The sequence below is a fragment of the Harmonia axyridis genome, chromosome 7 (genome assembly GCF_914767665.1).
Source record: "Harmonia axyridis chromosome 7, icHarAxyr1.1, whole genome shotgun sequence".
Lineage (NCBI taxonomy): Eukaryota > Metazoa > Arthropoda > Insecta > Coleoptera > Coccinellidae > Harmonia > Harmonia axyridis.
The window spans coordinates 22,015,181-22,042,367 of NC_059507.1; the positions used below are offsets into that span (position 1 = coordinate 22,015,181).

Genomic DNA, 27,187 nt, shown 5'->3' on the forward strand with positions numbered 1-27,187 from the left:
GTGGTGAAACACGAAAATGCAAATTTTTATATTATACTATTATACCTATACATACTCTTATATGGTTATATCAGGTGTGTGAATAAGTCTTTCCCGTTTTTTGTAAGAGATGGCGCCACCAATACTGTGCGAGTATTTAATGGTTACATATGTCATAATCAAAGCTTATTCATCTGTCAACAATTCCACACTAACACATTAGTTGAAATTTTTTCGCATCATAAATTTTTGAAATCGTGAAAATGTCGAAATTTGAGCCGAGTCGACGTCATTTGCGGGAAGTTTCACTTTATTGGTTCAATTTGAAGAAATCTGTTGCCGAGGCGCATCGGTTGCTTCAGGAAGCTTATGGAGAAGGTTGTGTCGATGATTCAAGTGTTCGCGGATGGTTTCGACGCTTCAAAAGTGGCGATTTCGACGTGGAAGACAAGGAGCGTTCCGGGCGGCCGCAAATCTTTGAAGATCAAGAATTGGCGACTTTGCTTGATGAAGATTCGTGTCAAACGCAAGAAGAACTTGCTGAAGCATTGGGAGTTGACCGAACAACCATTTCCAAGCGTTTGAAAGCCATGGGAATGATCCAAAAGCAAGGAAATTGGGTGCCGTACGAACTGAAGCTGAGAGACGTCGAACGGCGTTTTTTCACTTGCGAACAGCTGCTTCAGCGACATAAAAGAAAGGGTTTTCTGCATCGTATCGTGACTGGCGATGAAAAGTGGATCCGTTACGATAATCCGAAGCGAAGAAAATCATGGGGACTACCCGGCCATGCATCATCATCGACGGCCAAGCCAAATATTCATGGCGCCAAGCTCATGCTCTGTATATGGTGGGACCAGCTAGGTGTGGTTTACTATGATGAGCTTCTGAAACCGAATGAAAGGATCACAGGCGAGGTCTATCGATGACAATTGATGCGTTTGAGCCGCGCACTGCGAGAAAAACGGCCACAATACTCCGACAGGCACGACAAAGTTATTTTGCAACATGACAATGCTCGCCCACATGTTGCACAGCCGGTGAAAACATACTTAGAAACGCTCAAATGGGAAGTCCTACCCCACCCGCCGTATAGTCCAGACATTGCTCCGTCTGATTACCATCTCTTCAGATCGATGACGCATGGCCTGGCTGACCAGCACTTCCATTCCTACGAGGAAGCCAAAAAATGGGTGGATGACTGGATAGAGGCCAAACCGGTCGAATTTTTTCGCAACAGGATTCGTATGTTGCCAGAAAGATGGGGAAAAGTTGTAGCTAGCGATGGCCAATACTTTCAATAATTCATTTGTAACCATTTTTTCACAATAAAGGCTCAAAATTTGAAAAAAAACGGGAAAGACTTATTCACACACCTGATAATAATAATAATAATAATAATAATAAATCTTTATTATACCCAACAGGAGAGTTCCCAATTAGAGCGTACAAATAAATAAGTATTTTATAAATGAGAAAAAGATATCCCAAATCAAAACTCAAAACTTTCTACAAATATAAAAATTAACTACAATACTATAACTATAAAAACACATCAAAACTTAGTTTATTAGCACTTTCACAAAACCGATACACAGGGGCTCGTCGAAGTATGTTGGTCCGAGGGGTAGGCAGGCCAAACGCCAGCGGATGTCTGGTTACCACTCTCGGCACCAGGATGTTGACTCGGGAAAGCAGGAAAGGGCAGTCTATTCTTCCGCTAAGGAGCTTCTGTGCGAATCTTGCGCACTGTATGGTCTGACGTGTAAGGAAACTTGAAATTCCCATTTCCTCCATGATACCCGAAAGATCAGCACCACGCTCAGGATACCTCCCCGTCCTTCTGAACATGATATACTTAAGAAATTTCCTCTGGATTCGCTCAACCGGAGTTAGATGAGTTGCATATATTGGAAACCATATCAAATTAGCATATTCCAACTTACTAACAACAAGCGAGAAGTAAACGCTTCTAAGAGCAGACAAATCATCAAACTCCCTAAAGCTTCTGAAGAGGAATCCCAATGACCTACAAGAAGAGGCACATATCTCTTCAATGTGTGGGACAAAACTCAAATCGCTGTCAAATAGCACTCCCAGGTCACGAAAGCGGCTTCCAGTAGCAATCAGGTGGTCTCCAATATGATAATTAAAAGTGAGCGACTGCATTTTTCTCGTGTAAGCACCATCCATGGACAAACTCCAGATCAGATTGAAGACGCAAAACATTATCAGTTCGACATATTCTCGAATAAAGCTTCAAATCATCCGCATAGGCCAAAGCCCTGCAACTAAGAGAGCACAGAAGATCGTTTATGAAGATGACAAACAATAATGGACCTAGATTAGATCCTTGAGGAACGCCAGTTTTGAGCTCATACTCATAAGATTTGAAGCCATTGTAAAATACGTAATTCATCCTCTCCTTCAGATAGGAACGCATTAGAAACAGAAAAGAAGGAGCTAAGCCAAATGATCCAAGTTTTCTCAAAAGCAATACGTGATCTATAGTATCAAAAGCACGTGAAAAATCTGTATAGATGACATCTATCTGGTTATGATGAAAAGGGACAAGAGGAGGTGGCAAATGACCGACAAAGAAATTTCAAATGTTTTGAATTTCATGTTATGTCGTAGAATTGAGAAATCCTACACTTAGAATTGAAACTGTATAAGTGGAAAGTATACTGCCAGACCCCGGACAAAACATGAAATGCAAAGCATTTTGAAAACAATTTTTTTTGGGCACAACATATCTCAACAAAAAATGACGGCTAATAATTAGGCTATCCTATAAGCAAAAAATAATTAACAGCATGCCATTTGAATAAATGGACATAATAAACATTTTTTAAATGTAATTTTTTTTAAGTTGCAGTGTCTTTCGGACCATATGCTTTAGAGTGAACCGTAATTCTGCAGAAGACTTAGAAACTTATCAAGAATTCGATAAAAAAAATCATACAATTACCTAGCTCGAACGGTTTTCAAGATATGATCTTTAGTTTAAAACCATTATATTATTATTTGACGTCAAAAAGTACCACAGATAAATTATGATAAGTGGGTTATTGCGAAATCACAATTTCATGGAGATTATGAGTAGGTAGGTTTTTAATCACGGAATAGAGAAAATTTAAGAAGCATTTATGAACAACATTATTCATTATTCATTCATTATTCGACATACTATATTTGCCTGTACTTGGTACCTACCTACAGCTCAGTACTTGCTAGTAGGTACTCTTGTATCGTGTAAAGAATATTCACTTTCAAATTTGTCTATCACACGACAAATAGTGTAAAGTCGATTAACTGAATTAAAGTCGTCCATGAAATTCATATTGAATTTCTCTCAGTATTCACAATTGAGCCCAGATTTTGATAAATCCATTTATAACTATTTATAAACCCTGTTGAAGCGTGCATATTTCCATGATTAAATGGCATAACCTACTGAACTGAACACAAATGACTTAAGAAACTTCAAAAAATAATACACAGTGTTACCATTTAACCTATTGGGGCAGTCAGTGGCGTAGCGGAGCTTAATTCGCACCCGGGCACAATACCTTTTAGCACCCCCAATTAAAAAACACCGACATGATGTAAGTACAATGAATTCACACCACGCGAGTTCGCGCATTCCTTCATTTATGTTTGTGCAGACGAGTGAAGTACATCGAAGTAAGAATCTACTCTGTGGTGAACGAGGTGGCAGAAACATTCAAACTTCCTCCAATAATTCTAGCAGAAAACAGTGTTTCTATAAAAAATTGTGACTATATATATCTCCTGAAGATATGGAGAGTTCGAGAAATGCCTCATGGTCTCGAACTCGATGATATTGAAATTCCGATCTACACCTCCACGGGGTAGGAGATGGAAACGCTTCGGCGGCTAACGTAGACGGAGACCGAGTGTGAGCCGGTATAAGCGAACAACCGACATCTAGTGCGGGGTACAGGGCACTCTATTGTCCTGGGGTTGAGAAATTGACCCCGAAGGCGGAGGAACTACGTAAAACGATAGTCAACGGCAGTGGAATCAAGAAGGCAACGGGAAACCACTTGATTATAATTCCCTAGTATAAGCAACATGACAAGTAATGGTGAGAATGAGGAACATCATGGTTTCGGAACCCAAGATCCGGCAGAGCAAGAGATATCTTGTAGGGCTTGCCCGGTCGTTATCCTGCGAAATCCCTACAAAGTGGAGAAATTTAAAACGTCTACCTTGAGGATAGGCACTTGGAACGTCAGAAGTTGGTATGAGAGTGGGAGAGTGCATAACACCATCAAAGAAATGATAAGGCTCAACATTGACATCATGGGGGTGAGCGAGACACGTTGGCCAAATAGTGGCGAAATTGCCATTCGAGATCACATTGTCTTTTACTCCGGAAATAACGACCCACTACACTGGAATGGCGTGGGGATAATAATCAACAAGATGTTGAAACCATACGTTAGAAGCTTTGTGCCATATTCTGATCGCATGGCACTGATACAACTGAACTCAACCCCACGCAATATAAACATCATACAAATATACGCGCCAACTGCAGATAAGGATGACGATGTGATCGAAGACTTCTATGAACAATTAAGCCAGCTAATGAAATACACCAAAAGCAACGAAGTTACAATGATAAACGGGGATTTCAATGCCAAGGTTGGCAGAGGAAGAGAAGATGACATAATCGGAGATTACGGGTTGGGAGAGAGGAATCAGAGAGGTGATCGTCTTGTGGAGTTTTGTAGAGAAAAGAAACTGGTTGTTTGCAACACACTTTTTCGATTGCCCACTCGGCGAATTTATACATGGAGATCACCTGCAGACACAAAAGATAGAATAGTTCGAAATCAAATAGATTATGTTACAATTGATAAAAGATTCCGTAATTCAATCATGTCAGCCAAAACTTATCCTGGAGCTGACATCGCTTCTGACCACAATCCGGTAATATGTCAACTGAAAGTGAGACTGAAGAGGGTGAGCAGTGCAAGGGGCAGTAAAAGAATGGACATGAGAAGACTTCAAGACCCTAACGTAAAGCAGGATGTACAACAATCTCTACAACGAGAGTTACAGAACATTGAAGTTGTGGCTGATCCTGTGGAAAAATGGAGGTTGACACAACAAGTCATTACTGAAACGGCGGAAAGACATTTGGTAAGGAAAAGGGAGAAAAGGAGAGAATGGATGACAGATGACATACTTGATCTTATGGAACAACGAAGACAGGTAAAGAATAGTGACCAGATTAAATACCGAGAGATTCACAGGATTATACGGCAGAAAATCAGAGCCGCAAAGGAAGAATGGATGGGAGAGAAATGCAGAGAAATAGAACAACTGAAGGAGAAGCATGACCATTTCAACCTGTACAAAAGGATAAAAGAGATAACTGCAAGAAAGCATAATTCAACATATGGAAAATTGACAGACCCAACTGGATGCCTTGTAACAGAAAGCAAAGAAGAACTGAAAGTATGGAAATCATATGTAGAACATATGTTTCAGGAAGACCGACCAACTACTAATCCAAGTTTGGATGAACCATGTGACACCGGTCCACATATAACTAAAGAAGAAGTGGAAAGCGCTGTTTTTTCACTAAAACACAACAAAGTATCTGGTCCTGATAAAGTACATGGGGAAATGTTGAAAATTCTATGCGAAACTGATGAGAAATTCCTCAATATGCTAACTGACCTGTTCAACGATGTATACAATAGTGGAAACATACCTCAGGATTGGCTACAGTCAACTTTTGTGCCAATTCCTAAAAAGACTGGTAAAACGTGCGATGACTATAGACTAATTAGTCTAATTAACCATGTAACCAAGGCATTTTTGAAAATCATCCATCGCCGCATATACAGTAAATGCGAACCAGAAGCAGGTGAAACACAGTACGGCTTTAGAGGTGGTTTTGGTACTAGAGAGGCTATTTTTGGGCTCCAGGTGCTGGTACAGAGATGCAGAGATGTAGGACACGATGTATATATGTGCTTCCTTGATTACTCGAAGGCCTTCGATAAGGTGGAGCACAGCAGGTTGATCAATATACTCAAGGAAACTGGAATAGATGGGAAGGATATTAGAATTATATCCAACCTATATTGGAGACAAACTGCAAGGGTCAGGATTCGAAATGAATACACCGACGATATCGAAATACAAAAAGGCGTTCGGCAGGGTTGCGTTCTCTCTCCTACGTTATTCAACATTTACTCCGGTAGAATATTCAAGTTGGCATTGCAAGGAATGGAGATGGGCATCAAAATGAATGGTAGAATAATTAATAATATCAGATTTGCCGATGATACAGTGGTGCTAGCAAGTGGGATCGATGAACTTCAGTTTCTTATGAATAGGATTAACCAGATCAGTGAAGAATTCGGATTGAAACTCAATACTTCTAAGACCAAATATATGATCGTGAGTAAGAAAATTGCACCACCTAGTATTCTTAAATTAGAAAATAAGCCTATTGAACGTGTGGAAAAATACAATTACCTTGGCACTATAGTAAATTCCAACTGGGAACAAATCACTGAAATCCGCAGCCGCATAGAAAAAGCACGATCAGCATTCCTGAATCTGAGAAGCTTGTTTATTAACAGGGAACTTAGCATTTCCTTGAAGGTCCGTATATTGCAGTGTTACGTTTTCTCGGTACTGTTCTACGGGGTTGAAGCTTGGACCCTCACTGACGCACTGCTTAAAAGACTGGAAGCATTCGAAATGTGGACTTATCGCAGAATTCTTCGAATATCATGGATAGATCACATCACTAATGAAGAAGTATTGAGAAGAATGAAAAAGAACAAAGAAGTTGTGTTCACCATCAAACAACGAAAGCTTCAATACTTCGGACACGTCATGAGGAACAGCAAATACCAAGTACTGCAGTTGATAATACAGGGAAAAGTGGAAGGCAGAAGGGGACCGGGTAGAAGAAGACATTCATGGTTGCACAATCTCAGGAAGTGGTTTGGCCAGACATCCATACAACTTTTCAGAAACGCAGCGAACAAGATAAAACTTTCCATGTTGATTGCCAACGTCCGGAACGGATAGGGCACGCCAAGAAGAAGAAGATAAGGGAACAATATAATGACACGCAGACAATTTTCAATTCCGGAAAAAGCACCTCCTCTAGAAGGACTCGAACCCGTAACCACCGAATCATTAGTCCAGTGCTTTATATATATACGATCAGGAGGACCAAACAGCTAGCAGGAAAAATCGCAGCCAAAACCCTGTGCCCTATGTCGAAACTGGCCCTCAGCACCGCTTGGCCCCCCTTCTGTCTAAAAACGGGGATACCGGGATACCCAGAGGCCTGATTGTAACACTTCAATACAGATTATCATTATGAATAACCTTGACCCTCGACCAATGAAACGTCTTGCTCACAGGCCCCTCCCACTTCCAATGCCATCCTAATAAAGATGAAAGCGGTGTAGCGTTAATGCCGCCATAAAAATCATCCCAGCCATTAAAGGGTCCCTAATTGATTTATTGGACTGCAACGCAACACGGAGGAGAGCAATCTGTCGCTGTCCAAGCCCTTAGGGCATCAATCAGCGGAAGAGCCCTCACCTGTCAAGGACCGAACCAGTCCGGCCAACCCTTACGTCAGACTCCTTGGCATACTCGATTCGGGTAAACAATTAGTGCAATTGACGGGCAGATCCATTCTTCAGTCTAGCTAATCTGCCTCTTTCATGGACTAGACGCGGAAGTAATCTCCGATCGATCAAATGCAGCATCAGTTCCAACGAAAAAACATATGTGTCAGTCTTTCTTGAAGATTTGATGGATCACGTTATCGGAAATTTATAGTCGACATCAGTAAGTTACGAAATACTTGGAAATTTACCATCTGAAGAAGTATCACAACAAAAACAATTTTTTCTAATACTAATACCAATACCAAAAGTGTGATAATTTTTGGGCGAAAAAAATTTTGAGATTGAGTTCCTAAAAGGAGTTTCTGCCTTGGGGCAGCAGCCGTCCCTCAAAAATACCAACAATTCAGAGAAAGTTTGTCAATGGAAATAATCTACAGTGCGCGTCAAAATTATGGAACAAATTCATTTTCTCAGAAAAAAAAATATTTGGCAACAAAAACTTGAAACTGGTCAATTTTTGTTTCACCTTTAACAAATTTTTATTCATTTTGAATGATTTTTGTTGCACCCTGTGGGATCCCCATTAACCCTCTAAATTTTTGTATCTTCTTTACAGGCGTGCAGAAAATTTTTTTTTTGAAAAATTAGTTAGTTGAAAGAGGTTTTCAGTATGTGCACTTTGTCATGTCCCATTTACTTTGAGACGATGGTACCTGATGAAATTTGTCACCGAATGAAAGTCGACTATAACAGTTTTGTTCATGCACAACTTGTAATGGTCGACTTTCATTCGGTGACAAATTTCATCAGGTACCATCGTCTCAAAGTAAATGAGACATGACAAAGTGCACATATTGAAAACCTCTTTGAACTAACTAATTTTTCAAAAAAATTTTTTTTTCCTTGAAAATTTCTGCACGCCTCTAAAGAACATACAAAGACCTTGCCAAAAGAGTACCACATGGCCCACTTTCCCTATTAAAAAAATTTAAAGGGGTTGATGGTGATGGCACAGGGTGCAACAAAAATCCTTCAAAAATGCATAAAAATTTGGTAAAAGTGAATCAAAAATTGACTTGTTTCAGGATTTTGTTGCCAAATATTTTTCTTCTGTGAAAATGAATTTGTTCCATAATTTTGACGCGCACTGTATAATGGATTTTCATTTATTATTTGCAACCCAGCATCATTTATTGCTTCGATCGGCAACTTCAATATAGAAAGAATTTCTTGGGGGTTGCTTCTCAAAGTAGTAGTTCCGTAGTTAAACAACATGATACAAAGAAATATTATTATATCTTTGTATCAAGTATCATGGTTCAATACGTCGTACAAAAATTCTTCCTAAAGACGATTAAGTTGCCGACGGATGCTGGGATTGCGCGATCATAAAAAATGTTATGGAGCATTTGAAATTCAAAATTTGCGATTGTGTAATAGATTTCTCAAATATCAATCTGTGTTATCACTTACATCATTTACGTGTTTGATTGATCGGAGTAATGACTTTTCGACCGATTAAAAAAATTATATGAAAGGGATTTAAGAACAACCAACCAGGGCCCCCACCAGACATTGGTGCCCCGGCAAAATAAAATTGCGCCGCCCTGTTTTGCCTTATTTATCTGAATTTTCTTTGAATGAGCCTCTGATTCCCCTCACCCATGTTTTCAATTTCATATTATGAAATCGGCTTTTTTACTTAAAATCACTTTGTCAAATTTATCAAAGGATGTTTTGTCGATTTCATCAAAAAATGTCCTGAACTGTTCAAATTGAAGAAGCTCTATAAGTCTACAGTAAAAAGACGACATAGTTCTTAAAGGTGCATTTTAGTATTTGTATTTTCATAACTCTATATAGCTGAGAGCGCCTATTTATTTTAAAAGAAATTAGCTCTTGAAAATTTTATTATTATACTACTAAGAAAACATTTTTCTCTATTTCAGTATCGTAATGAGTTCATTACAGTTTTAAAAACAGTGCTGTAATAAACTCATTACACCATCGTTTTCAGTTATATTTTTCGTTTTATGGTTGTCTCTACTGCCTTCCAATCCTATCAAATTTCAACAAACGTCAATATGTCAACATAATGTATAATTTGGATATAGTGAAATGATTTGCAGCATTATTCGCAATTTATCTTAATTCTGGTGGTGTTAAATCGATTTCGTCAGACATAATTCATGAATTTAATGCGTAATTTTAAATTGTTTCGAAATTCGAAACGTTCTTTCCAAATTCAAATTCCGTAATCTGTCAATTTTCGTAACAGTCACACCAACTGCCGAAATACAATACAAAAGTCACTAGAATGTATAATTTGAATTTTTCATTGATTTCGACAATATTTCACAAAGCTTGACTGAAAAAGAGAAAATATAGTCTAATACTCGTTGCAGAAGGCAATTCCAACACTCTTACGTACGAAAACTCGCTCCTTCGTCGCTCGTTTTCTAATTTCGCATTCGTGTTGGAATAGGAGCCCATTCTGCAACTTGTTTTAGAATATACTATTTTGTAACAAAGTACGCCTTGTTTGATTAACTGAATTTGCGCCCTGACAATTTGGCGCCCCGGCAAAATGTCCGGTTTGCTGGCGACAGCCCTGCAGCCAACGAAACAACCTTTGAATGTGAAATCAAGATGTGGAAGAAGGAATTATCGAGAATTCCTGATTCAAAACTTCCGATTTCAATGGAAAAAGTTTAATATTACCTAAAAGATGAGCTGAATATACAGGGTGTTTCATTATTCATTGGGAAATGGAGATACTTCACAGGTGCATAGGTGGCACCAAGGCGGTTCTGGAGATACCCCATTTATTGGGTCTTACACTGTCTTCGTAGCCGAGATGCAGGGTGTATGAATTTTGCCCGTTTCTTTCTGAGGCCATATCAAACGAACCTCCCGGTATATTTTCTTCATATTTGGCAAATATGTTCCTAATTGAGAGCCCAAACGTATCATGCAATAATCGCCTCGAAAATCCAGGTCCAGGTTAACAAAAATTATGAATCGTTTGAATCCTCGAAGCAACACCCTGTACATCGGAATTTTGAAAATCTGTTTTAATATTCGGAAACTCCACTAAAAACTAAACTAAGACGTGTACTTCAAAATTTCGTGCAGAGAGTTTTACTGCACAAATTTTCAACGTAAAAGTGTTTTTGAGAACTTGATACCTGAAAGTGGTTTGAAGTGATTTTTAACAATGAATTATCGAAAATATTGAATCCATAATTATTTCAACATTACTTTAGCTGCTTTCCAGTCAGGTGCGTGTCGCCCCGTGGCTCGGCGCACTAGAGTTTCGAGCCCTTGCTATTAGTGGAACGCGCCAAAACGAAACTGTCAAATTCAACGTAAACAAACCAGCGTTCTACAGCTCTCTCGTACGCTGTATGCGAAGTAACGGTCTTCTTTCTCTCTCACACCTGTCAGTGCTCGAAGCCCCTCAAATGCGGGGGGTGCTTCACTGCTTCAGGGTAAGGGGAAGGTAACGCACTGTTACTGTTTACTGGAACACTACAAGTGCGCTTCGGAGCTCCTAACGTTGGCTGGAAAGCACCTTTTGTAATTCATTTTCTCACAATGGGTGAACACAAACCTAAAATATGATCAAATCAAAATGATATACAAAACAATATGGAGAACAAATTAATAATTCACATATTCCTACATACATTCTATTTTTTTGTATTAAAATATATCGTATAAAACGGATAAATAAAAAAAAATATATAAAAGAAAAGCTAGAGTGACAAACTGATATAAATAGAATTTTTCAATAAAATCTCATAGACTTCGTTAAAATTCAAGTTTTTTACAATTACAATTTTTTATTTGTTCACTTCTCACCATATTTGAAGAACTTTGTCAGCGTTGGTATTCTATTAAATTTAACTTTTTGTCTCACTTTATTCCCTGCTTTCAATTTAATATAGGCAAAGCCACATAATCTCATTCGTTGATATTCCTACGTCAAGATTTTGGAATGACTTAGTGCTTAGTAAACCGATGAAGTGCTCCCGGAAAATTTAAGAGCTTTGCGTTAAAAAATGTTTTACTCATCACTATAGTAGTGCACATTTTCAATTTCAAGATCTGGATGTATTGAGTTTCCCAGAAATTAATTTTTAATTTCTGTTCCATTGATTTTTTCCCTTCAAATTTAATAGATCTTGTTTTTGAACAAGGGGGATCAATGCAGTATAGCAATCGATTTTTGTATCAAATTTCATGCAAATAGCACTTATTGTTAAATGTTTATTATTAGAAATAATAAACCGAAGGTATTAATAAGTTATGTTAATGACGATAAAAATAAATAAAGATCATAATCAAATTGTCAACTTATAATTACGAATAATTTTTATTTAAACATTATTATAATACAAGGGTCAGAGTGAGATATCATCTCTTCTTTCTGGATTTTACTACTGTCCATTATAAATCCATTTTCATTAAAGTATTTTCTGTATTATTATTGTCTGAAGGTGAATCCCACTCCTAAAGAAAAAGTTTATGATAACTTATAATAATATAATATATAAATATATTCTCACAGTGAGAAATCATCTCTTCTTTCTGGATTTTACTACTGTCCATTCCGAATCTTCTTCCATTGGAGTATCTTCTGTATTATTATCATCTGAAGATGAATCTGACTCCTAAAGAAAAAGAAAATGTTTATGATAACTAACATTAACACCTGTGCTTCCATAATAAAAAAAAAACTATCCTCAGCACAGCAAAATATTATGTGATTAGCAATTTAACAATTACAAATTAACAAATTAATTGACACATTTCCATAGCAATCAAATGAATTACTTTCTACTAGTTCATACCCGCATCTTACGCCTGTTTGACATATAGAAAAATTTAGTCAGCTGTAATGGTAATTTTTTTGTACTGAAAGTGGGTTTAATTTTGTCACCATTTTTCGAAACATTTAAAGACACAGCACCCACATTTTATTTTATCATTGCTTATTTTACAAAGTGACGTTAGACACTTTGTCCTTATATATTTTAAACAAATTAAAAATTATTGTTAAATTACAACAAATTTTTCTATATTCATCCAATTTCAATGAAACAAAGCCCAAAAATTACAGGTCGATTGTGCTCTCTAGAGTGAAAACCAAAAGAAAATCTGACTAGTATTTTTTAAAATTGTTCATGCTCATTTTTTATGTACATCGAATGTACACCAACAGGGTTTCTACTGCTTTCTTGCTGAAAGCACTGAATAGAGAAGAAATTTTGATACTATAGAAAACATTCTAGAAAGCAGGAATTAACTAAAAGACCATTTCCTAAGTTGTGAAGTATACAATCTGCTGGAATATTGTAGAACGCACAATGTGTGACAAGACTTAATTACTTTAATGCTTTAAAATTAGAGCAATTCAAATAAATTCAGTATGATTTTATGTATGAGTTATAATCCTACCTCAGCTGGAACTGCAGCAGGTTGACTTTGACACATTCCAAGCCATTGTTCCTGAGCTTCTGGCAATTTATTGAATTCGATTTCACAAGTTTGTAAGTCATTCTGCTTCAATAACTGGAGAAATCGATGTATTATAATTGATATTTCTGAAATAAAAACGTAATGATGAATAAACTCTTTACAACAATAATTCAGATAATATTCCACTAACAATGGAGTGAATTTCTTGAATTGGCTACAACTAATGATACTTTACCAAATCAAAATTGAATAATATTTGCCCAACATTGATATTCCATTTTCTGTAAGGCTTTCACATTATACAATCACTCACCAAAGATATAACGTCGGCTAAGAGTGTAAATCTACTATGTCCATAATGAACAATTTTACAGGAGACCAAAAAAACCGTACAGTACAGTGTTATAATAATAATAATAAGAGAGTTTCTTCATGAAAATACATTCAATAAACTCTATTGAATGTATTTCCATGAATAAACTCTCTTATTATTATTTATATAACACTTACTGTACGGTTTTTTTGGTCTCCTGTAAAATTGTTATGGACATAGCAGATTTACACTCTTAGCCGACGATAACGGGAGCTTGACATGAAACGTAATAAAGCGGTTTCGAAGAACCTACATACCTACGAATCGGTTTAATTTTGTCTTGTTCAAATTGATGTAATACTGCAATACTCTTGGCATGTCTTGTAAGTAGAAGAATGCCAATAAATTATAAACTACAGTAGAAACCCCATTAGTCGGATCCCAGTTATATTGATTACCAATTATTGGGATGTCTCAGAGTCCTCGATAAGTGACAAGGTTTTGGTCAGATATTTCCCCCAAGTCTGCAGCTGCACTACGATTTCGTTATTGTTTCATTTAGATACAAATGAAAATCACGGAATATTTTAACCCAGAATGAAATGAATATATTATATTACATATGTAAATATTTAAGAAGAATTTATTCATTTTGCCGAGTGTTATTTTTAGTGTTTTCTTCAATGGATATTCACAACATAATGTTTGCAATAATATTTATGATAACCTCTCCTCTTCGATTATCTAAATGACTAAGGACAACAATCAGTCAGTATAACAGGGTTTCTACTGTATGAGTTTTTAGAGCCCTATTTAATCTTATGAAGTTATAAAAATGTACTAATATTAAAATCATACCTTTTGTTGAGTTATCATCACAAATAGTGTCAAATTCTTCATCCATGATTTCTTCTAGTGCATCTCGAATATCTTCAGCTTCAACTTTATTTTGCAAGCAGTATTCAACCATGTATGTTTTGATTTCATTAGCAATCTTCGTTTATGGATAGAAAGTATGAAACATAAATTTTAATATAACATTTATTGTATTGTAAAATAAATATTAAACATACCTGCAAACTATTCGGACCACCATGTGAATGTTGAACAGCTAATTGTAAAGCAGTCCAATTACTGAAAATTCTTTCTATTATTTTGGTGAATATTTCTGTCATTTTGAAAATCAATTTCTCAAAAGAACCAAAATAAAAATATCATATAATGATTGCAAGAACTAAAAAACAGTCAGAAATAAGTAGGGTTATTTGTAATGTCAGAGTTTCGAACATAGATTAGTCTAAGGTCAGGGCATAGATCTAATATTATTAATAAAATTATATCTATGGGTCAGAGCCATAGACCTATTGATATTAGATCTAGATGGTCAGAGCAGATATGACAAGGCCAGAGTTCGAGATTCAAGTTCATTTTCAAGACATCTATCGGTGAAAACGGTAATTTCATGCGTAGGGTTTAAAGCTTTGATGGCGTGCGTTACAGAAATCATTAACGGTTAAATTTTCATATTTTAGTGTTCGGTGAGTTATAAGAGTTGAATTCCATAGTTCAATTTTTTTTTAGTATATATTTGAAAATTGTGATTAGTGATTACTGGCTAAAATCTGGAAATCAAAAGTGTTTTGTTACGTTGATGGATGTAATATTGTAGTAATGCCAACAGGGACCTCGTCTCATTCCCAAATATTACAATTGTCAACTAGAAATAACTAGCTAAAGTGGAAGGTATTATCGAGAAGGTTGATATAAGAAAAATTTTAAGTGCGGAAAGAAAATTACGGATTTTATGTGAGTTTGTTCAAAGCATTGTTTAGAAGAGTCTGATTGTCATACACAAAGTGAATTGTTAAAATATCACTCAATTTTCATTATGCAGTAATATCAAATTAATTTCACGGCCTTCAGACAATTTTTCAATTATGCAGTAATAATTCCCGATATTCAGGAGAGGATTTAAGACACGCAGATTTGTGTTTGAAACCAAGAAAAACTAATTTGAGACGCCGAAAGCTGAAATGAAATGCAAAAAACCTTCCTACATCAGGTACTCGTGAGAACATCAAGAAAAAAGAAAGATGAAATTCAAAAATATATGATCCTGTACAATCGATTGTAATTATGTAATGGTTTCTAAAAATGAATTATTGTCAATTAAAAAAACAAAAGAATGGCAAACATTTTAATTTAGAATTGCCATTCCCAGCTGTATTTGGGCGAAGTATTTATGTTTTCTTCTTCAATTCATATTTATTTTGTCTACTATTATGCAATATACTTGTAAAACAGTACTACGTTGTGAATGTTAGATGAATTATTGTTTATTTTAGATACCATTTCTCTCTTCATATTTGCACTCATTTATTAATACTAGTTTTAGACTTAAGCTTAACACTATGTGTGGCCAAATCGGAAAATTTTGTATGGGAAGACCTATTTCTATACTAGATAAACGAATGACGGTGTCTGAGGGCCAATTTTCGTGAGAAACTCATTGGCGAAAACTGCAACTCCATAGTTATCACCTTAACCTAATTACAGGGTGTTTTTCGAAAATGTTCATTTTCGCAATTTTGCTATTAACTTTTTTCTGTTGAAAATTTTTCATTTTTGTGAAAATATTCTTGTGGAAAATTTTTACGTAGAATTCAATGACGTTTATTGAATTTTCCGCAAACTGATATTTCATGAAATATCGCTATGAATTTTTTTTTCCTAATGGGCGCCGCGTATATTTCTACATATTTCTATAGAGCAGAAAATTAGCATTTCAAAAATTTAGCATAGTTTATATTTTTCTGAAGTTATGGTCGAAGTTCTTACAGGTGGACTTTCAGGTCGCCTGACCTTACATCTACGGACTTTTACTTTTGGGGAAGATTGAAAGATATTATCTTCCCTATAAACATTAGATCAGACGACAAGATCTTTCGAAATATGTATAAATATACAGGGAGTCACATTCGAAAAAAGTTTCATAGCAATATATCATATCCGACCATTATTTTGTGAGATTTTGCGTTATGAGTGTAGCTACTTTTGTTATTTGAAAAAAAAGAAAAAAAAATTTTGTGTGCTGATAAAATATTGATTTTTGAAGGGAAAAAATACAGTTGAAGCAAAATCTTGGCTTGATGAAGAGTTTTCGGGGTCTGCACTAGGAAAATCAACCACCATTGCTTGGTATGCTAAGTTTAAAAGTGATGAAATGAGCACCCAAGACGTCTAACGCAGTGGACGCCCAAAAGAGACTGTCACCGACGAAAAAATAAAAAAAGTTCACAAAATAATTTTGAATGATCGTAAAGTGGAGTTGATCGAGATAGCAGACATTGTGAAGATATCATCTGAACGTGTACATCAAATCATTCACGAATATTTGTACATAAGAAAGCTGTGTGCAAAATAGGTGCCGCGCGAGCTCACAATCGATCGAAAGCAACAACGTGTTAATGATTCTGAACAGTGTTTGAAGCTGTTTAAGTGCAATGAACCTGAATTTTTGCGTCGATATGTGAATGTGACAATGGATGAAACATGGCTCCATCATTTCATTCTGGAGTCCAGTCGACAGTCAGGTGAGTGGACTGCACACGATGAACCGAATCCAAAGCGATGAAAAACAAAACAGTCAGCTGGTAAGGTTATGACATCAGTATTCTGGGATGTGCAAGGTATAATATTCATTGATTACCTCCAAAAGGGCCAGACCATCAACAGCGATTATTAAATAGCGTTATTGGATCGTTTAAAGGATGAAATCGTTAAAAAAAGGCCCTATTTGAAGAAAAAAAAGGTGCTGTTTCAGCAAGAGAATGCGCCATGTCACATATCAATGAAAGCAATGGCAAAAGTGCATGAATTGGCCTTCGAATTGCTTCTGCATCCACCGTATTCTCCAGATCTGGCCCCTAGGACTTTTTCCTGTTCTCAGACCTCAAAAGAATGCTCGCTGAAGAGAAATTTAGCGTTAATAAAGAAGAAATCGCCGAAACTGAAGCCTATTTTGAAGCGAAAGCCAAATCGTACTACAAAAATGGTATCAGAAGTTTGGATGATCGCTATAATCGCTGTATCGCCCTCGAAGACATCTATGTTGAATAATAAAATCGAATTTTGCCAAAAAAAATGTGTTTTATTATGTTAGACCGGGGACTTTTTCATTGGCTTATTACAGTAACAGTACAATATAGTTGGTAAATCAGTAAAAAATTGGGTAGTCATTAAAAAAAATATAACATCACCCCGTACAAATGAATAACGTCATAAGTGAAATTTTTATGCCATAGGGTGGTTAATTAAAAACTAAAAATTCCGCCATATTTGAAGAACCCCTAATAAGCTTATTCCTATTAATGAACTCGATTTTTGATGATTTGATGATTCGAACAAAATTTCTGAGTTCGAGCTTTATCGCTTAAGTCATTATGTCAGTCGAACCTTATCCTTTGAGACCATTCCCGGCTCAAAATTCCAAAATTACAGACATTTTGACAAAATGATCGATTTGGAAACGAGCACTGAAAAAAGAGTAAATTGCATAGAAGAAAAATCGCCGAAATCCATGTGAAATAATAAACATTTCTTTTCGATCCCGAGGAAGTAATCTTCAACCCATCTCTGGGCGAGTTATCTTGAAAGTTAGTCTCGACTCGAGTGGCTTTTCAGAGATGAGGTCAAATTGAATTCCTGATTAAAAAATAAATTTTCGCGATACCAAATGAGCAAAAAAATTTGATAAACTGTGAGTCGGAGGACTTTCTGGGTTAATTTAATATTTCCCCAGCTTATTGCTGATTAACTAGTTCGCTCTGACGCTGTTAGTCGTTCGAGAAGTGCAGGGGGGAATTTAATTCTATCGCAATGTGTTACTTCTCAAGACTACGACAGTGGCGGCTCATCAGTTCGTCGTTCTTCTTACAGATCGTTCTATCATTTCGTCGCAATGGTTGTTCTTTTGGAATTTTCGGCAGGAAATGGTCTCAAAAGATTATCCTTTATCAAGTAGACTCATTCAACCGTTATAATTTGAAGGAAAAATTCATTGATTAAAGAGTCAACATCAACCAAAAGATGAATTTAAACTTTCCAAAATTTTTGTTTCAATTGTAAATGCAATTTGTATTTTACGGGAAGAACAATAAAGAAACCTATGACTACCAGTTGTAATTAGTTTCTCTCTGACATCGTAGGTAATAGAGAAACAGTTACTTTCAGTTAGTTTGGGATTCCTCACTTTCAATTTCTGTGAATTAGATATAAAGTTGTAAGTTGGTGAATTCAGTAAGTTTTTTAACCGTAAGGCACTGGCGAGGAAAAATAGTATTGAAAAATTCGAAAATTCACATGCTTATTCATCTCTGTTTCTTGACTTTTTCAATTGAAAAGTATTGAAAGTTTTATTCAGAAAGTGAAACTAAAATTTTCTTAAAGAGAAATTCAATTTCATTTAGTTCTGAAGTAAATACAGATAGATAGGAACTGGGTTTTTCACCATAATTTGACCCCCCTTTAACTTTGTTACTGAGAGAGGTACCAAAAATGTTCTACAAAAGTTTCCCGGAATCGACTAGTGTTTTTTAAAATGATTTCACAAAACGGAATATATACAGGGTGGGCAACATGTTGATTGCAACTTCATTTTTTCAAATGGAACACCCTGTATATTTCTCTATATTTACTAGCTCTTTTTGATTTTGAATATATATCATATGTGTGGCCTATCTCTCTTATTCTGAGTTCCACAGAGTTTCAAATTTTAAGAACCTCCTGGCAAGCTAAGTAATCAGTTTTCAAGTGGAAGGCTGCGATAATTCAAAATGCCCTTTTTTTGAGTTATCTCGAGGGCAACGATTTATGACATACGTTTGTCATTGAATGAAACTATTCATCGAATATGCACTACACAGAAGCGGAAAAATTTGAAATATTTTCACTTTATGTGAAGAACAATAAAAATAAGAAAGCTACAAGGAGAGAATATATGGAGTTGCATTCAAATCATCCGATTCCAATTTATAGTGAAAAATGTATATCATATCGTTGCCAACGAGATAACTCAAAAAAGGACATTTTGAGTTATCGCAGCCTACCACTTGAAAACTGATTACTTAGCTTTCTAGGTGGTTCTTAAAATTTGAAAATCTGTGGTACTCAGAATTAGAGAGAAAGGCCAAACATATGTTATAAATTTGAAATCAGGAGGAAAAGAGCTAGTCAAATATAGAGAAATATACAGGGTGTTCTATTTGAAAAAATGAAGTTGCAATCAATATGTGGCCCACCCTGTATATATTTCGTTTTGTGAAATCATTTTAAAAATACTAGTCGATTTCGTGATACTTTTGTAGAAAAAAATTTTTTGTACCTCTTTTAGTAACAAAGTTAAAGGGGGGGTCAAATTATGGTGAAAAACCCGGTACATAGTTTCACTTTGAATTGATATGAGTTGACATCAATTAAAAAACAAAAGCATTTAAATGAATCGTTTATTCAATTTACGTATATACATGTTTCAAGTTCGACTGGCTATAAGACGTTTCTGAAGGATACCTATTTCTTCTTCTTTCTTCTTCCTCTTTTTTTAAGACGTAGTCTTGTTTCTTCTACAATTCAGCCTCTTGGGAAGCAGATGTCCAGCTTTCGTGCCATCTTTTGGGAGGTCGGCCGGGAGGTCTCTTTGATTTCGGTCTTCCATCCTTTGCCCATCTTGCCCATCGATCTTCCATCATTTTGTCGACGTGGTCTCTCCAATATCGTCGTCTAGTTCTCGTGAATCTTACTATATCTTGAATTTTCAGATCTTCTCTTATAGCTTCGTTTCTTATTTGATCTCTTAAGCTTACTCCTTTAATAGTTCTCAATATTTTCATCTCTGCTGCCCTCATCGTATTCTTCGTTCTTTCGTATTCTAATTCTGAATATGATATTGTTCATGATTATGTATTCAGTCGAAATATTTCAAAAATTCGACACATCCGGTTATACAAGAAATGAAAAAATGTTTTCAAAAAAACTATTTTATTTATTAGATACATATTATCGAATATAACTTCCTCAAGTGCTGGCGTAAGGCCTTATTATTTCCAAAATACCAACAAAAAAAAACTGTAATGAAGAGAAAATTTCCATAGTACCAATTATGTGAAACATTTTTACTGTAAATATCCTTTGCATAAACTCGAATCACATTTTTGAAGTAGAATGATGTAGCAATATCTTGCATATCTTGAATTTGAATAATACCACCACAGAGTATTTCAAAATATTATAACAACAATTTTAAACAGAATTTCATAAGTTTTGATCTTCAAATTAGAACCCTATTTTTTAATGATTGCGTTGTATTCTAAAAAAAAAATAATGGTAATGCGCTCGCGAATGCGAGGTATTTATTACCCAAGTGTAGTATCTAGCAATGTCTGGCATTGGGGCTTCGTCTCAATATGTGCCCGGGCTTAGGTTCTTGGTAGCCCTCCTTTTCATCGAGGATCGGATAAATTGTCAACAGTAACTTGATCATATAAGATATAACGTGATACCAGTACATATAAGGTAATCCTGACATGTACTGATTCATGCAGGACGTAATAGAGGGAGGTATACAAAGTCAAAGGTCAAAGGTAGTGTTGGGTTCCTGAGTGGGTACTGTGATCCATAGACTCAAATCCTTGTGACTTCTACCTCTGGGGAGGCAAAGATATGGTATTTGAAGAACGAAGCGCTGACTTGAATGAAAAAAGTAAGGACTGAAGCACTCTTGGAAGACTCGACACGGTGGAGGTATCATATGCATGCTCAAGTATAAAAAACGTCTTGAGAACCGGTGGAGAGAGCGTCTGCATGAAAGAGGTCGTTGATGTAAAGGAGCAAATTGATTGTAAATAAATTGAACACAGAAAAATTTACAACAGCACAGGACTACCACAGCTCACCACTCTCTCCTCTACTCTACAATTTGTTCTGCAGTGACTTGTAGTATGTACAGACAATCTGATTTCAGAAAACAGGACATCGACAGTCTACAGTATGTTCTCCAATTTGCTGATGACACAACTTTAATATCCCACCACAAAACACTGAAAGAGTGTATGAAAGGTCTACAGAAGTTGGCGGATATAACAGTGGCATGGATGAGACGTTGGAGAATACAACCTAACCCAAGGAAATCAAAACTCGTCATTTTTAACCATAAAATCAATGCCAACTCTCCTAATATAAAACTCGGAAGTGACACAATAACTCCAACATATTCATGCAAATACCTAGGCATAAAGATTGATAACAAGTTGAACTTCAAAGCACACTAAAAACTTCAAAAGAAAAAAAGCCATAACACGAGCTGGGCATTTTAGATCAAAAGAATCAGTAGTAAAACAGCTATTACCATATATAATAATAATAATAATAAAGGCCTTTATTTATAGAAATTAGGATACAAAAAATGCAACATAATTGAGGGCGAGATTTAGTTCGCGCTGTCTCAGGTATTATAACTTGAAAATAAAACCTACTAAAAGTCCCGAGACCTCACGTCTATTCTTCCACCTAACCCTCTGTAACTAGAAACAAGATAAAAAAAAAGAAAGAAAAATATGTTCGAACATAAGCCACTAACTTAAATCGAATGAGCTCACCAATGCAGCAAAACAAGCAAATCTTTGCAGAATATTCGCTAGATACAGCCATAGCACAACAAAAAAAAAAAAAACAAAAATTAATAACTTTTCAAGATGTTGAGTTCAAAGGAACACAATATATAAGTTAGTTGGAATAATTAAATTGATTTACTATAAATACAATGGGTCATTACGAAAGTTGTTTAATATGTGTAGTTTGAATTTATCTAAAGTTAAGCCCTTGTATACAAATCCCAACCCATTCATAAGATACGGAACCTGATAGGAAAACGATCTAGTAAATAGCGCGGTGAAGTGTTTGGGAATAGAAATTGTGTCCTTTGAACGAATATTAACATGGTGCATCCCAGAACGAAACCTGATTTTATTAGCAAGCAACAAAGGTGAATTACGTCTGATTATATTGAAAAATAACGTGAGAGAGTGTAACTGCCTTCTATGTTTCATATTCAGCCAATCAGTACATCTGAGACTGTAAGTTACCGGTTCATACCTTCTGATCCCATGAATGAACCTCAAACATGAATTCTGTAAACCCTGGATTCGCTTCTCATCCACAACAGTCAAGCAGGGACCATAAACTACATCACAAAAGTTTAGATGAGAAAGAACCAGCGAGTCACAGAGAATTTTCTTATTATTATTGTTCAAGTATTTCCGACACTGATACAGAAGTCTCAAACTCAAATAGGCTTTACTCAAGCACATCGAAATGTGCTTAGAAAATCTTAAATCCGTGTCCATAGTTAAGCCTAGGTTTCTTATATTTTCCTGAAAGTCAACCGTCTCTCCCCCCAACACTATGGTACCGCCGAAATCCCGCAAAAACGCTCTTCTATCATTTTTACCACCGAAAAGAAGACATGTTGATTTACTGATGTTCAACTTCAAACAATGTTTTTGAGAAATTTCATGTATTCTACACAAGTCGAAGTTCAGAGCACTTATAGCTTGCTCAGCCTCATCGGGTTTGAAAGAAAATTTCAGCTGGCTGTCATCTGCATAAAAATACAACCTTGCTGAAAGGGAAATACAAGCAAAACAACAAATATAAATAATGAAAAGCAGAGGTCCAAGAATGGAACCCTGCGGGACCCCAGAAGTCAGGCTGACAAAAGAAGACAACACACCATCAATAAGTACTGCTTGGGATCGAGATCCGATATAACTCTCAACCAGCCTTATGGCCTCCCGAGAAAAACCAATATAATGAAGTATGGCCAACAAGACTTCGTGATTTATTGAGTCAAACGCTTTGGTAAAATCAATCATGATTGTTAGATTACCCCGATCAGAAGACTCAATGATTTCATCTGTGATGTTAAGTAATGCAGTGCAGCAACTATGTCCAGGTCTGAAACCAGATTGTTCACACGGAATTATATTAAAAGAATCTAAATGATCCCGAATTTGTGTCTGCATCACCTTCTCAAGTATCTTGGATAACGTTGGAAGCACACTGATAGGACGAATGTCATCAAGGGAAGATGGATGGGGCTTCTTAGGAAGTGGGATTACTAATGCCTTTTTCCAAGAACTCGGAAAAATCGAATATTTCAGACAAGCATTGATAACATGGGCAATATAGGGCAATATAAAAGGGCAGCAGAGTTGAATTGTGGACACATTAATCCCATCATATATAAAATGATATGCAGACCTTTATTGGACTATGGACATATAATCTTCTCAAATTCGACAAAACCAGCTCTGAATGCAATTGAGGTAGCGGAAAGAACTTGCTTACGTAAGATTACAAAAATGAGACATCCCAACAATCCACTGCACAATCCATCCAATCAGCTTTTATATCAGACAACGGGAATAGAACCAATACTGGAAAAAATGCAAAAACTAAGCAAAAAATTCATCAATTACCAAAATAATATCAACATAATGGAGCCATTGATACAACATTACAGTAGAGCAACTACACCAAAGGCAAAGTTGCCAGCTTTGCCACTTTTCGAACACTTGGAATCACTAGGATGATGTTCATTTTTATTTTTTTTTTAATACTTATAAATAATATGTAATATAAAAATGTATGCAACTGGCTGGAAGACTGTGGTCGATAGTCATTTGATTTATCAATGAATTTAATTTCTCTCTCTCTCTCTCTCTAAATTGAACAAAAAAATTAGTCAATATTTGCTGGAGAGTTAAAAACAGTAAATAAGAAAGAATTATGCAAATAGCATCTTGCAATTATGTGACAACTTAAAAAAAAAATATTTTCTCAAGTAATGTCTATGGAAACTTTGAACTCTTTTAGAAATAATCCGAATCATGTATCTTAGACCATCAAGAACTACTGAAATCTTCTCTAGAAACCAAAAAAATTGGTTATTATCTTATCTTGGACATAAAGAAATACCATTTTCTTGTCGAAATTTGATTTTTCTCATGGATTTTTTTATGACATGAAGATTATCTCTTATTTCAGGAAGAAATTTGAGGATATAAGGAATAGTCAAATTTATACCACTCTCTATGGCTGTCTTATCAAAAGTTATAAGCCTCCCAAATACGGGACTTCATTGCAAATCTCCATGTATAATATTTGTTTGAGTCATGATCAACTACCAATTATTGACGGTTCAAACAGTTCAATACTCTGTATTGCTATTCTTACATTCATTTCGAAACAACAAACCGTCAAAGGTCACAGTGTCAAAAAACAAGACTTTCAAATTGTATCTAACAACATGGCAACACTGTACCCAGGTCCCGTTTGAATTCCGGGTCGAATTGCAGAGAACTTCGTAACTGATTAGAGACGTGACAAGAAGCTAACTAAGCCTCCGAACAAATCACACAATTAAGGGCAGATACCTGCTTTAAAAGAGAACAAATGATAGATAGCCGACGGCTCTGTACAAACAACTCGATCTTGAGGGCCCTTAGAGGCAGGACGAGGACGGAATGCGGTTCTTCTAATTGAATCCACCAATTTGAGGATTCGTTTCTCGCTAGACTTGCCGACAAGTCGATCATTGGATACTCGGGATTTTGGGACAAGTGGTGGAAGATTCCGGGGATACAGAGTGTTTCAGATGCTGATCCTCAAGTGTGATTTTGAAAAGTAAAGTTCTATATATATAATTAATATCCCATGTAATTCCTTTCGGTGTATGGGTTTTCAAAATTTACAATTTTTACATTCTCATACCAACTTATATTAACTAAATAAAATTCTTCCATTCAATCCTGTTTGAAGTAATCGAAATGGCCTCTCTGACACTTTTTTCCCTCTTTGTGATCTCCTTCTCTATCATGTTCTCCCAAGTGTGTTGTGGTCTTCCTCTTCTTGGTTTTGCATCTGTTTTGGCCTCCCATATTTGTCTTACTGGCCTCTCCTTCTTCATTCGATGTAAGTGTCCCCACCATCCCAATTGCCTCTGTCCCACGAATTGTTCTAGTGATATCACTCCAAGTTCTCCTCTTATGTCTTCATTTCTCCTTCTATTGCTACTCGTAAATCCCTTCACTCCTCTCAGGAACTTCATTTCCACCGCCTGCAACTTACTTCTCATATTTCGTGTGGTGTTCCATGCCTCACAACCGTAGGTCAAAATAGGTCTGAATATAGTTTTGAACACTGTCATTTTGGTCTTCTCTTTGACTTCTCTTCTTCTTAGGAATTTTTTGTTCATCGCGAAATATAGCTTGCCGGCTTTATCAATTCTGTCTTCTATATCTTTCTCTTGTTTGTCTGTTCTGTCTATAGTCACTCCCAAGTATTTAAAATACTCAACCACCTCAATTTCCTCTCCGTCAACTTCAAGTCCTCCGCCTTCTCGCCGTTTATTGCCATAATCTTGGTCTTTTTCTTATTTATCTCCATTCCAAATTTTTTCAATATTTCATTCCATACTTCCACATAATTTTGTATTCCCCTTCTTGTCCTTAACATCAACACAATTTCATCCGCAATAGCACACTCAGATATGTCCACCCTTCTCATATTTCTTTAACCAACCTTCAACTTTCTCTGTTTTCATAATCATTTATTCATCATCAAAGGCAGGTCAAAAAATATACAAATTATTTACAGAATGAAATTAATAAATAACATATATAAATAGAGACAAAATAGTAAAATTTAGATTTTAATGTGGTATATACAGGAAATTATAATATTTAATACTCCTTAATGGCTTCTCCCTTTTTGGTTTTCAGATTTAATTATATTATTTGCGCCGTCAATATTTGGCGAAAAGGAAGGATGAAAAGATTTTGTTTGGATGAAGAAGACAAATATGTCTTATATCTTTTCGAAACATTAATTTCATTTGTTATGCCACATTGGGGCAAGTGCGTCTCGAGTTCTAAAATAATCACAAATTCACCCTACAAAGGCCAATTCAAAGAAAATGCAAAAACAGCGAAAGCCAAAGCAGTATGAAAAGGCTGGCCCAAGTTCTTTCAGTAAGAAACAGGAATAAACTCAACAACAAAAAACAAAACTCAACAATAATATTAGATAAAGAAGAAAACACAATATGTGTTTATTCTAATAAAATATATGGGGACAATTTTCACGAATGAAGGAAAAATATGAATTCAGCGTAAGGCCTGGATGCACAGAGTAGAAGGACTCACTTGCCCCATATGGTGGGGCAAGTGAGGCATTGAAATTTTTCTGAAAGTCTGAAATTCTCACCTAATAATTATTTTTGTTTGCTAATTTTATGTGTTTTGAGTATTGAATAAATATCTGAAGTTGTTTTATTAGTATTATTGAAGAAACTATACCTCGTTAAACTTTGAGATGTCCCGGTTGTCCCACACTCCCTAAGAACTAAGAATTTGAAGTTCCGTGCCAAATTTTTTTCCGAGCCATTAATCAAAACCATAGAAAATTAAAGAAGGATATTGAAAAAGAAAGAAGATATTTACCCGACAATTGATCCGATCGTAATGACATTCTGAGTGTATATTAAGGATAAAAATTCAAACTTCGTGCAAAAAATTTCATGTTCATCACTCAACCAGAGCCATAGAATATTTAAGAAGGAAATAGAAAGAAGACTACTTCGGTAGTTCAGAGGACTGAAGAGTCGTCTGTGGTGCCGAAGGTACCGGTTTGGAATCCTGGCTAGGTCATG

At 35.9% G+C, this 27,187-nt stretch overlaps 2 protein-coding genes across 2 annotated transcripts; both read right to left on the bottom strand.

Annotated features, from left to right (window-relative positions):
* Window positions 1–11,971: 11,971 nt before the first annotated feature.
* Window positions 11,972–14,714, bottom strand: LOC123684147. Its single transcript, XM_045623295.1, has 5 exons — window positions 14,496–14,714; window positions 14,281–14,416; window positions 13,089–13,234; window positions 12,197–12,301; window positions 11,972–12,140 (listed from the first exon to the last, which is right to left on the bottom strand). Exons 1-4 carry the CDS (start codon window positions 14,595–14,597, stop codon window positions 12,206–12,208), a joined length of 480 nt encoding a protein of 159 aa, XP_045479251.1. The 5' UTR covers window positions 14,598–14,714; the 3' UTR covers window positions 11,972–12,140; window positions 12,197–12,205.
* A 10,547-nt stretch (window positions 14,715–25,261) lies between these two features.
* LOC123685325 lies at window positions 25,262–25,732 on the bottom strand. Its single transcript, XM_045624984.1, has one exon. It carries the CDS (start codon window positions 25,730–25,732, stop codon window positions 25,262–25,264), a length of 471 nt encoding a protein of 156 aa, XP_045480940.1.
* Between the last annotated feature and the right edge of the window lie 1,455 nt (window positions 25,733–27,187).